General features: G+C 32.3%; 1 protein-coding gene across 1 annotated transcript in view; it reads right to left on the reverse strand.

Moving 5' to 3' along the window:
• The window catches only part of LOC106457792 (uncharacterized aarF domain-containing protein kinase 1-like), a 44,284-nt gene extending 32,304 nt beyond the window's left edge, over positions 1 to 11,980 (reverse strand). Inside the window, exons 1-2 of the mRNA XM_013917240.2 lie at positions 11,892 to 11,980; positions 1,568 to 1,753 (exon numbers count right to left, since the gene is read on the reverse strand). Of these exons, the coding sequence (XP_013772694.1) occupies positions 1,568 to 1,696 (129 nt within the window). The 5' untranslated portion in view covers positions 1,697 to 1,753; positions 11,892 to 11,980. The remainder of the gene's footprint in view (positions 1 to 1,567; positions 1,754 to 11,891) is intronic.
• Positions 11,981 to 18,669: the final 6,689 nt, after the last annotated feature.

The raw sequence follows: 18,669 nt of genomic DNA on the forward strand, positions 1-18,669 counted from the left end.
CTTCCCTGGGAGGTCCCCTCACCACGTACAGGAATCCACGTCGAGGGGCTTAAATGTTTGAAGACATAGTCAAAATGAAAAACATTCTAAACAGACTGACAGGATATAGATTTAAGACCATTAACACAATGTTGACTAATTTGAATCTCCTACAGCTTTTTAACTTTTTTTCTCATCTCAAAAGCCCAATTCAAACCTGTAACTTTTGCAATTTTACAAAAAAAAACATAACTACCACAATAAAGACTTACTGCTATCACAAGTTAATAATAAAGTCTGTCTACGCTAAAAAAAAATAAAATAATAAACAGAATGTACAAAATTTTATTTTGCATGCAAGTTAAATTACATTAATACTCATGTAAAAAATTTAATTTCCTAACAGCAGGGACAAAAACAAACACAACTGTAAAGTGAATGAGAAACTAAAAATATCTAATAAATTAACTATTAGCTATGAAACTCAGAAAGCCATGAAAAGAAAACAAGAAGCAGAGGCCAATATTGTTCTTGAAATCCTCTTAGAAAGTACATGAGGATGATTACATGGTAAATATACACATGCAGTATATCAGTATCCTTTAATGAATTCAGGAAGACCAACACTATACAATTTAATGTTCTCAAAGTCCATTCAAACATGGTAAATGTTCAACAACCTTCCCACTATTAAAAGATTAGCTTCTAAATTTAGCCCACTTTATTCCAGTATTTTTTCATAAATACATTTGTCATCCATGAAGAGGCAAGCATAAAGAAACAATGCAAGTGGACTTCAAATGTCACAATTTAACCTTTATTATACAAAATATGCTTTATAACCATTACAAGTTTTTGGAGTTTATTGGTCCCCAAACATCTGCTTTCCAAACATTTAACACAAGAGTAACAAGGCTGCATCAGTTAAGAATGCAGATTTCATGACATTAAGCTTTACTTTCTTAGCCTTACCTGAAACATTTGTACTGCAAAGAAAATACATGTATAATGATAATAGGAAATATAACACTAAAAATATTCATTGACACTGAGAAAACTCAACTATTAATATGAATTCAGTATATAAGGGTTTTTTTCCTACTCTTTTTTACACAAATACACAAGGTCCTCCCCCAGCAAGGATAAAGGGACAGTACCTTTTATCAAGGGGTTCTGGGGAAAAAAAATCACCCTAACTAAAACTGAATTTTAAGACTTTTCAGAACAGTTAAACCTTGTCCTTCGAGCAACACAAAAGTTTAAAAAACTTGTTTCAAAATGAATTCACATTATTCTTTTATATATATATATAAAACAAAATGGTCACATACACTAGTTAAATATCACTCTTTGCATTTATATGCCGTATCCAAGAAATTTAAAAATAAAATAACATACAAAAATATTATGGTACCGTATTACATTTTCTAGCCTAAAAGGTTACTTCTTTTAATACATGTGCCTAAGAGTTATTAGAATTGACAATAGATCATAGAAAATAAAAGTACTATAACATTAGTATAAATCATATAATTTTCTGTAATGGGATTTGCACACTTATGAGCATCATAATATTTCTGACACTTACAGTTACAGCTGCTCGACCAAACCGCATCAACCCAATTGTTGAAACTTCCCATTTGTTGTTCTTAACTGTAGCTACAGCTCCTCCAACAGCTCCAGCTACCACTGCTAATCTCAATGACAAGCGTAACATTTCGAAATATTACATTCATCAGTTCTCCAATGTAAAAGTATTTCAAAAGTTCACATTCTGAAATAAGACACATAATGAACACAGGAGATTACTTTGAAAAATATAAGTTTTACCTCTAAGATGAATATAATTATATCTTTAGATAACATTATACAAAAATACTATTTACTGTTGTACAATAATTTATGGGACCTCTATACTACATCAAACTTGCATAGAAAATCTTTATAAGAAATTAAGTATCAGATAGTACTTTAAAATTTCAAATCACCCTCCCCTACACATACACACCATAAAAAAAGCATACACAAGTTAAATATCACTCTTTGCATTTATATGCTTTGTCCAAGAAAATTAAAAATAATTTAAGCTTACAGAACCTCACATAACATCAAGCAAACTACCGAGCAAGTATATAATTTCACCAAAATGTAGATTTCCAAAGTTCAATATCATTATTATTTAAAGTAGAAGGGTACATTTCAAAAGCAGTAAGGGGTGTATGAAGGTCTTCCCCAGCAAGGGAAAAAAATACAGTACCCTTTATCAAGGGGTTCTGGGGAAAAAAATCACCCTAACCAAAACTGAATTTTAAGACTTTTTCAGGACAGCTAAACCTTGTCTTTTGAGCAATATGAAAGTTTAAAAAACTTGTTTCAAAATGAATTCACATGATTCTTTTCTATGTTTCTAATATATATGATACAAGAACGTAAAACAAAATAATCACATGAAAAACTACGTAGTATGTTTAGATTGTCAATGGAAAATTTTGGCATAGTTTTCTTTGGATCATGAGCTCATTACATCATCCTCTTGAACAAGGCCCTCCCCCTAATAGTTGGATAAGACAAAAAAGTTTAACATAACAAGCTTGGTTCAATTTCATTTATTGTAATGAAATCTTTCTTGTTCCATGCAGGATATAATATAATAAATGTGTACAAATTCTTATTTAAAACAAAACAATTCTTCTGCTGTTGTAGAATGTCCATTCATCATACAAAACGATTGGTCAATCATGGAAAACCTGCATTTTTTTTAAATTCAAAGGGCATTCAAGTATATGATTTTTGTCAGAAACATTTTTTTCTTATTTTATAGAGATACACTACATTTTGTTATCTTGGTATTAGAAGATTCAGGTAAAAAAATATGAAATTCTCTTCATAATTTCACATCTGTTCAATCATCAGACGTAATACAGATGAAATTTTAAAAGCTGGTTTCTAAATTGAAAATGTAACAGAACATTTTGTTCCTTCACAAGAAGCACTTGATATTTTGATAATTTACATCAAATATTTCAGAAAATGAATGAAAACCCTGCAAATTCACTTTCAAATATTTTTTTTAAATCTTGTCACAGAAAAAACTTGCACAAAAGATTGTCTAAAATCAATTCCACAATCTAGATTAACTGTAAAACACTAGAGGAGGAGTAAATAAATTGATCGATATTAGTGGGTTAAAAGTAGCACCTGGAGAAACTGATACTAGGTATTGATTTATGTCACAAATGAGTCATTATTATTGCATTTAAATGCAAATTAGTGATGAAGTTATTAATTGTATAAATGTAGCAGTTGCTTCATGATGTTGAACTTTACATTTTCAATCTTTCCATTTCACTACTCAAGCTCCTATGTGTGTGTGTGTGTGTGTGTGTGTGTGAGTGTATATATATATATATTCCAAATTTTAAATTTTTTTTCATACCTTAAATACTAAAAAGTAAGGTAACTTAATAGTATTATATCAGCACTACTAACGATATTTATCTATTAAGTATTAAGGAACCAAAAATACACATAGTAATTTAAGTGAGGCACCATCAACCTTATACAAAGGTAATATAATGTTCTCCCTTTAAAATTTAAAATCACAGTAAATAATACTTGGAACTTTACCAATGCTTAGTAACCAGTAAAAGGCAGTCAGGTTTTATCAATAATAACATCAAAACACTTCTAATAATTAAATTAGTTTTTCATATTTTTTTACCCTCAAATTGATTAGGGGAAGTACAATGATTGGATGGCTCTTGGTCAGTTGCAGTAAACATAACCTAAAATGCCAGTTTGCCTCAGAAGTAACTTTCATTTGAAGTTGTGATTTGTTTCTAATAAAGATGGTGAAGGAGATCCAGCAGGGCAGATTGGGAAGGAGTAATAAACACAGGAAATGAAAAAAGAATGTCCAAGTCATCTCCCTCAGGAACAGATTGTCCAGAAAATGGGAGATTGCATTGCAGCTCAGGAGACATTGAAGGTTGCATGTAAGAATAATTCATAATGCACGAAGGTTGAAACCTTCCCCACCAAAAGTGTGGAACTCAAAGCCACAGTAGTATTAAGTGTGGTTGGATCAGTTGTGGCAGGATCCAAACTAGAAGCAATACCTGTTACATGAAATTGAGGGTTCATCATATAGAAAAGAAAAGGAAAACTTTCCAGAAAAAATTTTTTTTAATATAAACAACAATAAACATAAAATAATCAAAATGTAGCAAAAACTTAAAGTGAAAATGAAAACATGAAGTACCAAGCAAAAATTTAGCATGACTGCACTAATAAATGCCAAATCAAGAAGCGAAGAGTATGATCTACAGTATATAGAGAGAGAGAGTCAGCTGTGCTAGGAGGGTGTGTCACATTCCTATTGATGGAGGGTTGTTGCATGCTCATGTGAATGCTACAGCACAACTATACCATGTGTGAACATGCAAGGGTAAGTGGGAACATCAAGGCTGGTGGTAAGTGAAAACTTCATGCATAAAGAGCAACACAAATCAAAAAAGCCATTATTTGAGTGGAGGTAAGGTATCATATAAGAATCTCTTGTCAACATTAGTCCTGTTGACAAGAAACTGTGAATAAATTAACACATGCTCTGCATTGTGTCAAGTATATTCAGAACACTGAATCACATGGTTGTTGACAGTACAAGAGCAACTCAACATGGAAAGATCTGAATCACATCAATATGGGTTGGAGAAAGACTATTTAAACAGACTGTAGGATGGTTCAATGAGAAAAAGCAAAAGGGCCAGCATGCCCATTCACATACATTTGTGTGTGCAATATACAGATTTAGGTCAAGACATACAAAAGTGAACAGGCTTGTGTCTTTCTCAACTAGCAAATCTATTATTAAAAACTAAAATAAAGAGGAACATTATTTTAGCCATGTTCCTCTGCTTTAAAATAACATTCCTGTTATTTTGGATGAATAATATTATCACTGACTCACTTTTCGCAGTACCAGTATTACCAAAAATACAACTTGGTTGTGTAATATCCCTTTATAACTAATCAAGATGTTAGGAAACATACTCTTTAAGTGAGAATCTGAAACCAGAGCCCTCCTCTAACATACACTTTCCAAGATAAATGTGCCAACTGAGTGAACAGAATAAAATTCCAAATACAGTTATACCCCATTTAACACTCAGGAAGGGTTCCTGAGAAGAGCTCTAAACAGAGTAATTTTAACATTATATCTATATATATAGGGATATGTAACTGAAGGCATTGTTTCTTATCTGTGAATGATGTACAAGTGTTTATTTAGGTACTGATAAACACAGATTGTTACAGTAAAGTATTATATATTAAAGTAAATGAACACAAAAAGTCTTAAAAACAAAGAAACACATCCAATTGACATGGATTCATGAACTGGAGCTGACCCCAAGGTGTAAGGCAGTAGGTAGGCAAGGCAGCAGCTACATGAGACAGTGGACATCATTTGGCTCTTTATAATGAAAAACTTAAGCACTGCAATACTTAAGAAAATCCTGAATTTCCCCTAATGTGAGAATTGTGAAATTGTTTCTCTAAGCATCTCTTCTTTTCTATTTTATTCACAAACCCTCCAATAAGTAAGAAATTTAACAAAAATTACACTATAATATCGTCATTGCTGGTAAAAAACAAATTTTTTATTAGCCTTCAATCTTGTTTTGTTACAGTGCCATCAAATAGGAAATCAGACCCCTCCTATTATGCCCACCTGTCAAATCATCTCTTTCAGGATTTGTCAATAGATGTAGTTCTCTCTTATATTTGTTTTTAGTATATCATTTGTTCTATGTTCTTTGTTGCATTATTTAATTAAATAAAAGTTATTTAGTGCACTTCTACCATTAGTATGAAAAAGTACTGTTCAGAGAATTATGGATTTTCAATTTTTTTTCTCTCTCGTGAAAAACAAATTTATCAAGGAGACAAGAGCTCTATAATGAATCAACTTAAAGTGGGGTGGCACTAAGCAGGGTCTTACTGTACTTATAAATTAGTGAAACATAGATGCAATTCCCAAAATGATTCACAGGTGTAAAAATGTATGTACTACCCCAACTTTTTTTCACCATAATGATTAAATTATCCAGTCTACATATAATGGATGTCTGCCTTAATCAAGTATGACAGCCAAATATTTCCATTTCCAATAATTTTAGCTCATTTAGACTGGTTACTGTAGTTTTCTCTAAGCTCTTTTGTCTTAAGCCTCTTGAATTTGTTTCAATTCAAATGCAGTGGAAGATGTATATGTTAATTATCACCAGTATACGTACTATCCTGTGCCTTTTGCTCCCACTTGAAGCATGTACCCCACATTTCTTTAAGACTGGTCTTTAGACCATCTTTATAGCATTTACTCTGACCCCCTAAGCAAGAGAAATGTAGTAGTCCAACTTTTTTTCACCATAATGACTAATTTATCCAGTCTACATAAATAACAATACAGCATTCCAAAATTCAGAACATCTAATCTTTTTTCATCATATATGGGAAAAATGCTGTAGTTTTGACTAAACAGTCTGAGTCATTATGTTCAAGTATAGCTATTTCATTTTGTATCAATTAAATTGTGCATTAAAAAGTAACTATTCTAATCCCAGCAAAAAATAATTATGTAGATTAGGTAGTGTTAAAAGTATAATATTAAATAATTGAACATTTAAACTTACAAGTTGACAATTGAATAATACATGCTTATATACCAGGCTTATAATTAATTACTCTATCATTAATAAACAGTTTAATGATCTTACAAACATTCTAATAACAACAGGTATTTAACAATTTGACACAAAAAATAACTTATAATTATCAAATATATGGTTGGATTTTACACATGTGCAGACATTTCATGCAAGTAGAACCTAACTAGCCCCAGGATAGTAACTATTTACTCAAAACTCCAAATATGGTAGCCACAGCCATTATACACTATTCCCTGATTGTCTTTTAGTACTACTTCTAGTACTAGACATAATTTGTTAGCTCTATTAGACATTGATGTAATGACAGAAGGGACAGCTGCCCCAGGCCTACCAGAGGTCCTCAAACTTATTATTTGAAATTTTGAATATTGGAATTGAAAGAAAAATATTCTGAAACAAAAAGTTTCAACAAATGAAAGTATCAAAAGTTTTGTCCCAGGACTTTATGATAACTAGTTATACCACTACCATTAGGGTATTGGTATAATAAACATATTTGAAAAAGAAAAATATATCAGACCATAACTGTTATAACTTTTATTATATTTATTATTTTTTATATCCACAACTTCAATATGATATAAATCGCACTTTACATAAAAAGCTACTCCTTCCCCAATCTTTAGAACTCTATCCCTATTAAATAAGCAGTAATTCAAAAAAATTTCTGTCACCCAAACTGTCTACATTTAATCAAGTTCCAGATATTCCTATTATATCAAAATCTTCTGTTCTGATCAGTGCTCTAGTCATCTATTTTTTATACTTCTAGCACTAAAATAATAACAATTTAGTCTACCCTTAAAGCTACTTCTACATTTTGTTCTTCAACTACACTTTACATTTTTTCTGCATTTAGTTTATTTCAGCCCTTCATCACTGTCTAGCCCTAACTTAAAGCTGCCCTTACAAAAATATTAGCCCTTAAATGTAAATCATCCTTTCCAAAAAGCTCCTTTTCCCCATTGAACTGATTCCAAAAGTCCAACCAGCCAATCTTGTCCTTGTATACTAACCTAATTTAGCAATTTAGCCATAGTGACCTACTTATAATTTCATTCTCACAATTAATTCTTTGCAGTATCCCTGACACAATTAAGTTATGGCCCTTTTAATTGCCTTTATCAACCCCCTGTACTTATCAATTGGCTACTCATATCTACTTTTCCCTACATCATTAGTCCTTATGTGCACAACAAAAACTGCATCACTGCTAGCAACCTTCACTTTTTCACTGATCAATCAATTAGATCCTCCACCCCTGCCCATGGATATCATAATTATTTTTTCCATACTTATCCCACATACTATCCTTTCCACTTGCCATACTAAAGAATCACTTATAATCTTTGAGATTTTTGTTCCTATCCTTCTCTGTTCCTTTTGTTTTCCATATTTCCCACAGTTCTCATCTGCACAGGGAAAAATACTTAAATCTGCAAAATACAATTACATCTACTACTTATAGCCCTAACAATACTGTTTCTAACTTCCTGAAAGTCATTATTAACTACTGTATCCCTTGAATATAAAAAGATTAAGTTCTTCTTGAAATCCAACTATTATCACAGTTTAGGTCAAGAACAACAACATGTTTATCATACAGTTTTGAAAAAAGGAAGGAGGAGGCCCATGATTGTTGCTTGTTTTCAAAGGGTCCATGTCAAACAGGTTTTATTTGAATTTCTTCATCAAAACATTACAGAATTTATGACAAGTAAAGAAAAATGGCAAAATGAATCAACCAGGTTTATTCAGATGTTTTCTTTGTATGATCGAAGAACAATAATTCAAAAAAGGAAAAAAAATTGCCAAAAAGTGGGGGAGGGGGATAGCTGCAAAAAAGAAAGATGCAGGAATGCTAAACTTGTATTTTTTTTACTTAGCCTTACACTTCCCTTTATTGATCACCTCTACTCTGTTTAGAATAGCCTTCAATTCTCCAACATGCAAACTTTACAAACAAATTACACATCTTAACTACTAACATTTTTAAAAGTGCATGCCAGTCCAGAGTTCCCAAATAAAATTAAAAAATACTTTTTGTACCCATCACACCTTACAAACTATGACTCTATGAGCACTTTACATCTACTCCTAATCTCTGTATTCGAGGAATGGATGATAGCTGGAACAACAAAAAATTTGCCAGACAGTCCATTTGATCAACTCCAGTCACCTTAAACTCCAACCACATTAAATACTTTATCGTAATTCTGTCCGCATAGACAACGTATATTTATTGTGGAATCATAATTCATAAAAATGTTGTTGGAACAACACAAAAGTGCTTGGACAAACTGTTTACTCAACTCAATTGCCTTAAAAACTACACTAAATGCCTTCTCATACTTCTGTCCATATAGAAACCATAAAATTATTGTGGAAACATAGTTCATATTTTCATAATTCACTGAAATGTTGCCAGAACAACATAAAATTGACTGGAAGGCCCATTTATTAAACTCCAATTACCTTAAAAACCACACAAAATTTTTTTCCGTACATCTGCCTATATGAAAATCATAAAATTATTGTGAAAGCACAGTTCATATTTTCATAGTTAATAAAAATGTTGCTGGACCAACATAAAAGTGCCCAGACAAGTCATTCAATAAACTCTGATCACCTTCAAAACCACACCAAATGCTTTCTCTTTCTTCTGTCTAAAAAGACAGCATAAAATTATTGTGAAAACATATTTCATATTTTCATAATTAATAAAAAAGTTGCCAGACCAAAACAAAAGTTCCCAGTAATGGGGGAATAAGTGAAAGCCGAACCAAGGTAAATTTGCTGGATAAGCCACAAAAATAACTCCAATTGACTTAAAAATGATATTGAATTATTACTCTTTATCTATCGCCGAAATGGTAACAAGTATAATCATTATACAAAATTTTAATTTTTTTTATAAGTAAAAATGTTTGCAGATGAACACAAAGTAACCTGAACATCACAAAAGCAATCAGTTTGATTGGACTGTAGGTACAAGAGCAATGTGATTTGACAAAAGTGTTCCATTGTACATTGCATAACAATTCTGTATTTTTGATTAAAAAGTAGAGTTCTATTCTGTTCAGAGTGTTGAAACACTATATCAAACAAGTTGCATTCTGAAACTCTATATTAATTACTAAGTATGTTACTGTAACTTCTAACATAAAATTTAAGGAAATTATGAGTTCAGTTATTTGTTCAATTAAGCATTTGAAACAGTAGGACCTATAGCATTCAACCTTCTGTTAGCTACTTTTATTTTCCAAGCTATTTTAATCAATTTTTGTTAAATATTTTTGTTACTGTGTTTATCCTGTAATTCATTTACATGCAAATTTGTACTATAATTGATTTTGTCATGTGGTTCTCTTTTCATTTGCTAATGTACCTGATGCATTCCTCTACCATCGATTCTGAAGAAACACACTGTTAATACATCGCAGTAACATGTTGTCATGTCAAATACAGCTCAAGTACTCCGTGTATTTGTTGTGGATTATTCTCACCTCATACATCTACAAAACTTCCTTAACTCTACCATGTGTTATTGGAAGAGTTCTTCGATTTAGGTTTTTATATTTGTTTAAATTTTCTGGGATTTTTTAGGTTTATTTTTCATCTTGCAAAATGGGAGGAAAGTGGTAAACAAACAATAGAAGACCATTATCTCTGGAAAAATCAGTAATTAAATTAGCTTCAGAAATGCTTAATATATTATTACCTTAATTGTCTAATATCTTAACGTAAGAAGTCACTTGAAAATCAACACACAGTAACACTTTCCTTGCATTTAGAAGCACAGTCCTCAGCCATGTTCTGTTTGTGACCCATTGCTTATCTGATTTTATTTTTCTCTACAAAGACTATTTGATGAACACCCGAAATAGAACTGACATCTTCCCACTATTTATACTTCATAAATTGCAAGGTTAACCTGAATGAAGAAACTTTTAAATACAAAATTTTAGTTTAATATGCCAAAAGCTGGCAAAGCATTAGAAACCACTAGCTATATTGTTAATCACGTTAACTGCATATGTAGCTTTTGCACATTTCCCTCGATTTGTTCATCAATTGCAGATTCAAAATTAGAGGCATGTAAAAATAGTATTTCATGTTCAGATATATCTTTTGACATTTTGTCCCCTGTGCCACCAAATCTCATCCCCATAGCACATATTAAAGTTTTTCTTCATTACCCACTCAAACCATCTCCAAGCATTATTATACACAACTATCTTTATCACTATCACTCAGATTACTAACTCTCTTAGTCTTACTCTTAGCAATAGTATTAGTTAATATTTCAGTTATTAGTCTTTTGTAAGTACAAGATTTAGTGTGATATTTTCTACAAGAATTTCTTTCTGATCATTATATGATCATTAGATAAAGAGTTGATAAATTTATTTCATTGTTAATAAATAACCAAATGTTAAATAACATTTTACAAATAGAAAATGTTACTTGTTACATGCTCGGTGTTAGTATCACGTAAAGTATTATTACTAATACTATTAGTATAACTGATAAATCATTTGTTCAGGTTGGCTTAGAAATAGCATATTTTATAAATAATACAGCGAAATAAGCCGTTTATATTACATGAAATAGTACTTACGAAATATATTGATAAAAACCACAAAAATGAAAATAAAAAATTAGCAAAAATGGACACATAGTGAACTGTCACTGAAAGATAAGATGGGATGAAATCTAGATGTGGGATGGTATTTGGCAGAGCTACGAAATCCCATCCCATGGATGAGATATGGACGGGGGGATGATATTTGATGGCACACCCCCACAAATGGGCAATAACTAGTGGGAAACAAAAGAAAATCTTAAATACCAGTCTACAAATCAATAGAAATTTTGGAGGAAAAAACATCTGCAGTTAAATTATTTTTATTGCCAATTATAAATTTTAAGCCAACTGGCATTAGTAATATTACTAATAGTAAAAAGAATATATATATTATATATATATATATATATATATACAAATTACAGTATACATGTACTGATATCATAATTTCATTTTATGTTCTTAATTTTAACCGTTGGGAGCAAAACTACAATACTTAATCTTAAATTTGTAATTGGTAAGCTTTCATTCAATAAAAATGGTTTCCAGATGCTTAAACAAATATAAGTATTAAACTTCTAATTGAACATTCTTACCTTTCATTCTCACATTTCCTACTACTAGTTCAACTTGAACTTGAAATACTTTGACATTAGAGTGGGTAAAATTGTGTCAATGATCCTTGTTGCTGAAAAAGTATATGCATATACGACGCCCCCTTTCGGTAATTAGCAAAATCCAACAATTTTGTTTTTAAATTAATACAATAAAAAACTTTAATGAAATATTCTCTAAATAACTATACTTGTTAAAACAATAATTAAGAATCGTGATGTTAGAATATCAATTGAAGAGGAATCGCATCTTATACAACAAGATCCACACTAGCATAAATCTATTGCAAAGGTACTATTCATATTTGTTTTGTTTTGTTACACGACACTAATGGCCATTTTAAAAATTATGTGAGTAAAAAATATAGATAAACAGATTAACATTATTCCTCATATTGAACAGTTTATAGACTGAAACTAGGTCGAACAAGATTATTGCATTAATTCTGAGCTTGTTAAGAAAAAATTGGGATGTTTAAATTACGATAAGGCTCGTGGACCAAATAATATTTCCCCAAGGATTTTGAAAGAGGTTAAGGATTGGATACGTTAGTCACTACTACTACTATTTTTTGTAAGTCCTTGAATAGTGGGCAGGTGCCAAATGATTGAAAGATAGATAGTGTCACTCCTCTTTTCAAAGGAGGTAATAAATATTGTCCCAGTAATTATAGCCCTATTAGTCTTACATCAGTTACAGGTACCCCGGTGGGACAGCGGTAAGTCTATTGATTTACAATGCTACAATCAGAGGTTCGATTCCCCTCGATGGACACAGTAGATATACCGAAGTGGTTATGCTATGAAAAACACACATGTACATCAGTGGTGGTGAAAGGTCTGGAAAGTCTGATAAAAGATTTTTTGCAAAGTCCTTTAACAAAGTTTAGAATTTTATTGAATAGTCAACATGGTTTCACAAAGGGAAAATCTTTCCTTACAAATGTTTCGAGATTCTTTGAAAAGGTTACTGCTTATGTAGATGAGGGTAATGGCGTAGATTTAGTATATCTAGATTTTCAGAAATCCTTTGACAAGGTGCCACATAAAAGGCTTGTAAAAAAAAGATATATTTAGGTGTGGAGGATAAGTTAGCTAATTGGATAAAAAAGTGGCTAGATGGAACAAAGCATGCAGAGCGTTGTTATAAATGAAGTTCAGTCAAACTGGATTAATGTCACAAGTGGGTACCTCAGGGTTCAGTTTTAAAACCTCTGCTCTTTTTGATTTACATCAATGACATACATGAAGAATGGTGAATAAATTACTTATATTTTCTGGTGACATTAAGGTCTTGAGTGTTACTAGCTGTGAAAAGGATGTTGCAGATCATTTAGAGATTTGGGCAAATAAATGGCAGATAAGTTTTAATTATAATAAATGCAAAATAATGCATATGGGTTTCCCCCAGTGACACAGCGGTATGTCTGCAGACTTACAATGCTAGAATCCGGGTTTCGATACTCATAGTGGGCAGAGCATAAATATCCCATTTTATTGCTTTGTGCTTAACTCCAAACAAACAAAAGCATATGGGTTATCATAATTTGAATTATAAGTATAATTTGGATGGGAAAAACTTTAACAGTATCATGAAAGAAAGGGATCTTGGTGTAATGGTTGATCAGTCTTTTAAGCAATCCAAGTACTGTGCTGTTGCTAGTGGTAGGGAAAATTGGGTTTTAGGTTGTATCTACAGAAATATTGAATGCAAGTCTAAAGAGGCTATAATTTTATTGTATAGATCATTGATTAGGCTCCTTACATTAGGAAGGACATTGGATTGCTGGAAAGGGTTCAGAGAAGGGCTACTAGAATGATGCCTGGAATGGAGGGATTGTCATATCAGGAGAGGTTAAGATCTCTGAAATTGTTTTCTCTTGAAAAAAGAAGAGTTAGAGGAGATCTTATTGAGGTGTTTAAGATTGTAAAGAGAATTGATAGTGTTTATTCGTAATATTTTTTCATGCTTAACGCGAGGATTGTAGGACTAGAGAACACAAATATAAATCTTGGCAGGGTAAGAGTCATCTTCAGCTAAGATACTTATATTTTTCTAACATGGTGGTTGGCCTCTGGAATGGGTTGCCTTCTGTTGTGGAGGCAGTAAATTTAAGTGAGTTTAAGAGAAGATTGATATCTAAATGAATGATAAGGGTTGAGTTTAAGATTTTTTAAAGTTTATTTAATACTTTTTGTTTAGTTTAGAGGATTGAACAGCCAAGGTTGAGCAATAGGTCTCTTGTTGTCCCTAAACATTATGTTATGTTAAAAGTCAAAATAGAGATATTTACAATGAAAACGTGGAGGGACTATGAGTTCAATCTTAATAAGCTAAATAATTATTTTTCTAATTTCCTCAAATACTTCTTATTTGTTATTAATTTGAAAATACTTTTAAAAGAATAATTCACAAATGCATTACATTCAAAGTTGTGTCATTCGATTTAATACATTTTGTTAACATTATGCAAATATTATATATTTTACTCCTCCACGGTATATATTTCTTATCTACCAAAATGTTACATTTTTCTAATATATAATTTCGGAATATTGAGGTATTTTCCGGTACATGGTTTTCCCGCAGAGATATATGCAGGATTCACCAGCGAGACCGACGAATATTACATTGCAAAGCAAGGGTTCATCGCTTTATAAACTCCGACTAAGTTCAACAAAACAAGGAAGCGTCAAACCACAAAATTATCACACAACATCTATATTAACAAAAAACAAACGGAGAGAGTAGTTTATTTTAGTGCAAAGCCGCATTGGAATATTTGCTGCGTCCACCGCAAGGAATTGAACCCTGGATTTTAGCGTTGTAAGTCCGTAAATTTACCGCTCAGGTACCGGGAGACAAACAGAGACAAACACATTATACAGTACACAACAATGTCAAGTGTTTTCAATGGGTGTGTTGAGCTGACAATAAAGTGAAAAGAAACCTTTATTGATTCTCTCTCACCAGTTCAGCACACACACCCATAAGCTAAAAGAAAAAATAAAGATCAAATTTAAACAAAAATAATCTAAAACATAACTTTAAGTTACAATATAAACTGCTTATCAAGCTATCTATAAAAAAAAATCTGAATGAAAGTGATAAAAGAACAAAATATTGTGTGTAACAGATATTGAAAAACCAGTTCTTGGAAAATTCTCACCATTACACAGCGAAACAAAGGGGCCTGGTGGTTAGGGTGTTGAACTCGCAACATTCGAATCGCGGTTTTGAATCTCCGTCACCGAACATGTTCGTTCTTTCAGCTGTGTGGGCGTTATGGTGTGATAGTTAATCCAACTCTTCGTTGGTAAAAGAGTAGCCCAAGAGTTGGCGGTGTTTAGTGTTGACTAGCTGCCTTCCTTCTGGTCTATCACTGCTAAATATGGGATGGCTAGCGCAGGTAGTCCTCGTATAGTTTTGCGCAAAATTCAAAGCAAAGCAAAGCAACCCAAAACAGTGACCTTCGTAAAGAAACAATGCTAAGTTTGATGTTGCTGCTATATTTATTAATTTTCCAATTGATGAGATCATATAATTTCTTAAAAGAAAATTGACCGAATTGAACATATTCTTGTCTACTCCTATTGACACGCCCCTCAGCGGCTTAGCAGTAAGCCTGAAAGCTAAAAATAGGGTTTCGATGTCCGTGGTTGGCACAACACGGATACTCTATTGTGTAGCTTTTTGCTTAAAAACAAACAAATGAAAATGTATTGACACTCATATCTCTCTTACCGCAATCTGGATAAACAACAGTGTATACGTTAACCTGTCTTGGTCAATGCTTTAGATAAAAGTACGAAATGGCTTTGGGGTATTCACTTTCTTCAATACCGTGCAACATCTTCAGAGAATATTTTGTTTGTTCGTTTTAGCACCAAGCTATACAATAAGCTATCCGTGCTCTGTCTACCATGGGGAATCGAGCTTCGGATGTTAGTGTTGTAAGTCCGTGAATTTACCGCTATCCCACAAGGGGACGATTAGTTTGAAATAAAATAACTTTTTTCCACAGTATAAACCTTTCAGAAATTCCATGGTTCCGATATATTGAGGGTATATTTTCCGTGTAGCTAAACCAAAGAAATGTTTTTGGAAATGTATTCAGTAACCTTAATAACCTTCAACCCATTTCCATAATTTGTCACCCCTTTCGCTGATTAGTCAGCTGTAGAAACAATGTGTATTGTGAGTGTTAGCGAACTTGGGACAGATTCACTTCGAATTTCGTGGAAGGCAGTTGGTCCAGATCTGATACAGCCAAGATTCACTGGTGGACATATTATATTTGTCTCAGCGCATTTGAAGCTACTGACCATTCGTTTCATCTGCATTAGTCCTACCATTTAACTGATCACATACATTCATCTGTTTGTAAACTTTCATATTACTGCAAAAAATATAGCGTTTCATTTATTTCTTATTCTAACTTCAACAGCGTAACTTGTCTATTTTATTTCACCTGCAACGAGTCACTTCATATTTTATTTTACATTTAAATCCACAAACCTCTCTGTTTTTTTTTTCCTTTTTGTCAGTGGAGATCAGGTAACTGTGCAGAGATATATCCTTAAAGTTACCACAATCATAAGTAAATATAGGCATTGAAGCTAGCCTCACATCTGTGTGTCATAGATACATTATAAAGTAGTAGTAACCAAAGAGAAAGTATAACAGGTTTTAAGTATTTCGGAAACACCTTAAAGTAACTCAAAATATTTGATTATGTCTAAAATTTATAAAGAAATTAAGACTTTAAGAATTTCTTCCGTTAAACAGTTGTATTATAATATCCGTACAATAAACTTTACCATTCTATAACATTACTATGTTTTAAAATTAATTCTACTGATTTTTGTAGCACAAGTTTCATTCTGAAAATCGGTCTTGTCCATCTCCAACTTTGGTCTTAGAATTTTTACACCTTCTTAGTTGTTGCCACTCTATATTAAGATCTTTGCCTGTTCATTGGTCAATTGGGCTTTGGTGACCAGCATTTTGAAATTTGGGTCGCAAACCTGATTTATATGTGGAAAGAAAAAGCAGTTAATGCTGACCGACTCTTTGTTTTATAATTGACTGACTTAAAATATGAATTTTTATGATACTAGACTAAGCAAATAAAGTCTGACCTAGAGTTAGATTCTTAGAAGGTCACCCAAGCCTGGAAAGAAATTAAGAACAATATAGTCTAGTATTAGGTCTTAGACAGAGAAATTTGTTTTTTTATAATTAACAGAACACGATCAGTGTTTGTTGAGTTTGTTTTTGATGTATTTGTTAACTGGTTTACTTGTTTGTGTGTTCAAGTACCAAGCCATACAATAAACTATAGGCACTCTGTCCACCTTGGGGAATCAAACCCCAGGTTTCAATGAAATAAGTCCTTAAACTTATCGCTGACAAATCGGGGGATCTATATTAATTTCGCCATTCGTTTTTGACATTTTTTAAGTTTTCGTCGTTTAATATTTAGTAAAAGCTTAATATTGTTTATTATCTGATAATTCTGTTTTAGTTCCTATTAATCGACCATCTAAATCCTTGGACTTTTGCTTGTGGAGATTCCTTTCTTTTTCTTACATTATATTTCATAAAACTTAGGGGAATACCACAATAGACTCATTCAGAGTGTTCAATTCCAAACAATGTACCTTCTAGCCTTTTTCAACTAACTTAGTCTTTTGGTATGTAAAGCATATTTAACGGCTCCTGTCTGCTTTAGCTTAGCAACTTGAGCCTTTCATGTTCAACATGAATTTTCAACATTGTTTGCACATACATGTTTCTAGTCATGTGTGTAGTTTTGAAAATAAAGTGTTCATCATGAAGTGTGGCTAAACTTATTTCGGTTTAACAGTATTGTTTTCAGTCATTCCCCTTTGCTGTCACGTGATATTTCTTTTGAGAAATATTACTGTATTACTATGTAAAGGAGTATGACGATCTTTTTCATTGGCAAGTAAGTTAATACATCGAGGTACGTCTTCATTACTTGCTATTGGAATGACAATGCCGTGGGTACACAAGTGCACTAAAAAGGATGGTACTTGTCAAGTACTTACTTTTTAGTTTGTATATATTGTTACGACATCGAGGTCACGTGACTAGTATCACGCCACGTCATTCTCGAAGTTTCACGTCTTTTCCTTAAATCTCGTGATCTTTCTAGATATAGTGTAGTCTTGTATATATAAGACCAGCCACGAAGCGACGAGGAGGTAATGAGTAATTGAATGTATGCGGATAAAATATTGTTGGCCACGTGAGACGTGAGTTATAGCGTTGTTATAGAGCGACTGTTGAAATTAAGTGTATCGTAAAGTTGTATTCGGAAAGAATAAACCAGTTTTATTTAAGAAAGGACTTGTGTCTCTGAAGTTTCGTCGGAACGAATTTACGGAAAATTAACTAAAGACTGGAGGCGTAACAAATTGGTGTCAGAAAGTGGGATAACCAAAAAAAAAGAAGAAAAAAGAGAAGATGGAAACGAGAAGCGGCAAATCAAACTACAGCTTAGCAGATTTGATGGCAGCAATACAAGAACAGCAAAAGAAACAAGAAGAGAGACAACAGCAGTTGCAAGAAAACCTGCAACAATGGCAGCTCGAACAACAAAATAAACAAGAAGAGAGATTACAGCAGCTGTTGGAGGAAAAAGAAAAGAAACAAGAAGAACGAGAAGAGAAATTACAGCAGTGGTTGGAGGAAAAAGAAAAGAAACATAAAGAACGAGAAAATAAACAAGAA

Source organism: Limulus polyphemus, unplaced genomic scaffold (assembly GCF_000517525.1).
Source record: "Limulus polyphemus unplaced genomic scaffold, Limulus_polyphemus-2.1.2 Scaffold373, whole genome shotgun sequence".
Classification (NCBI taxonomy): domain Eukaryota; kingdom Metazoa; phylum Arthropoda; class Merostomata; order Xiphosura; family Limulidae; genus Limulus; species Limulus polyphemus.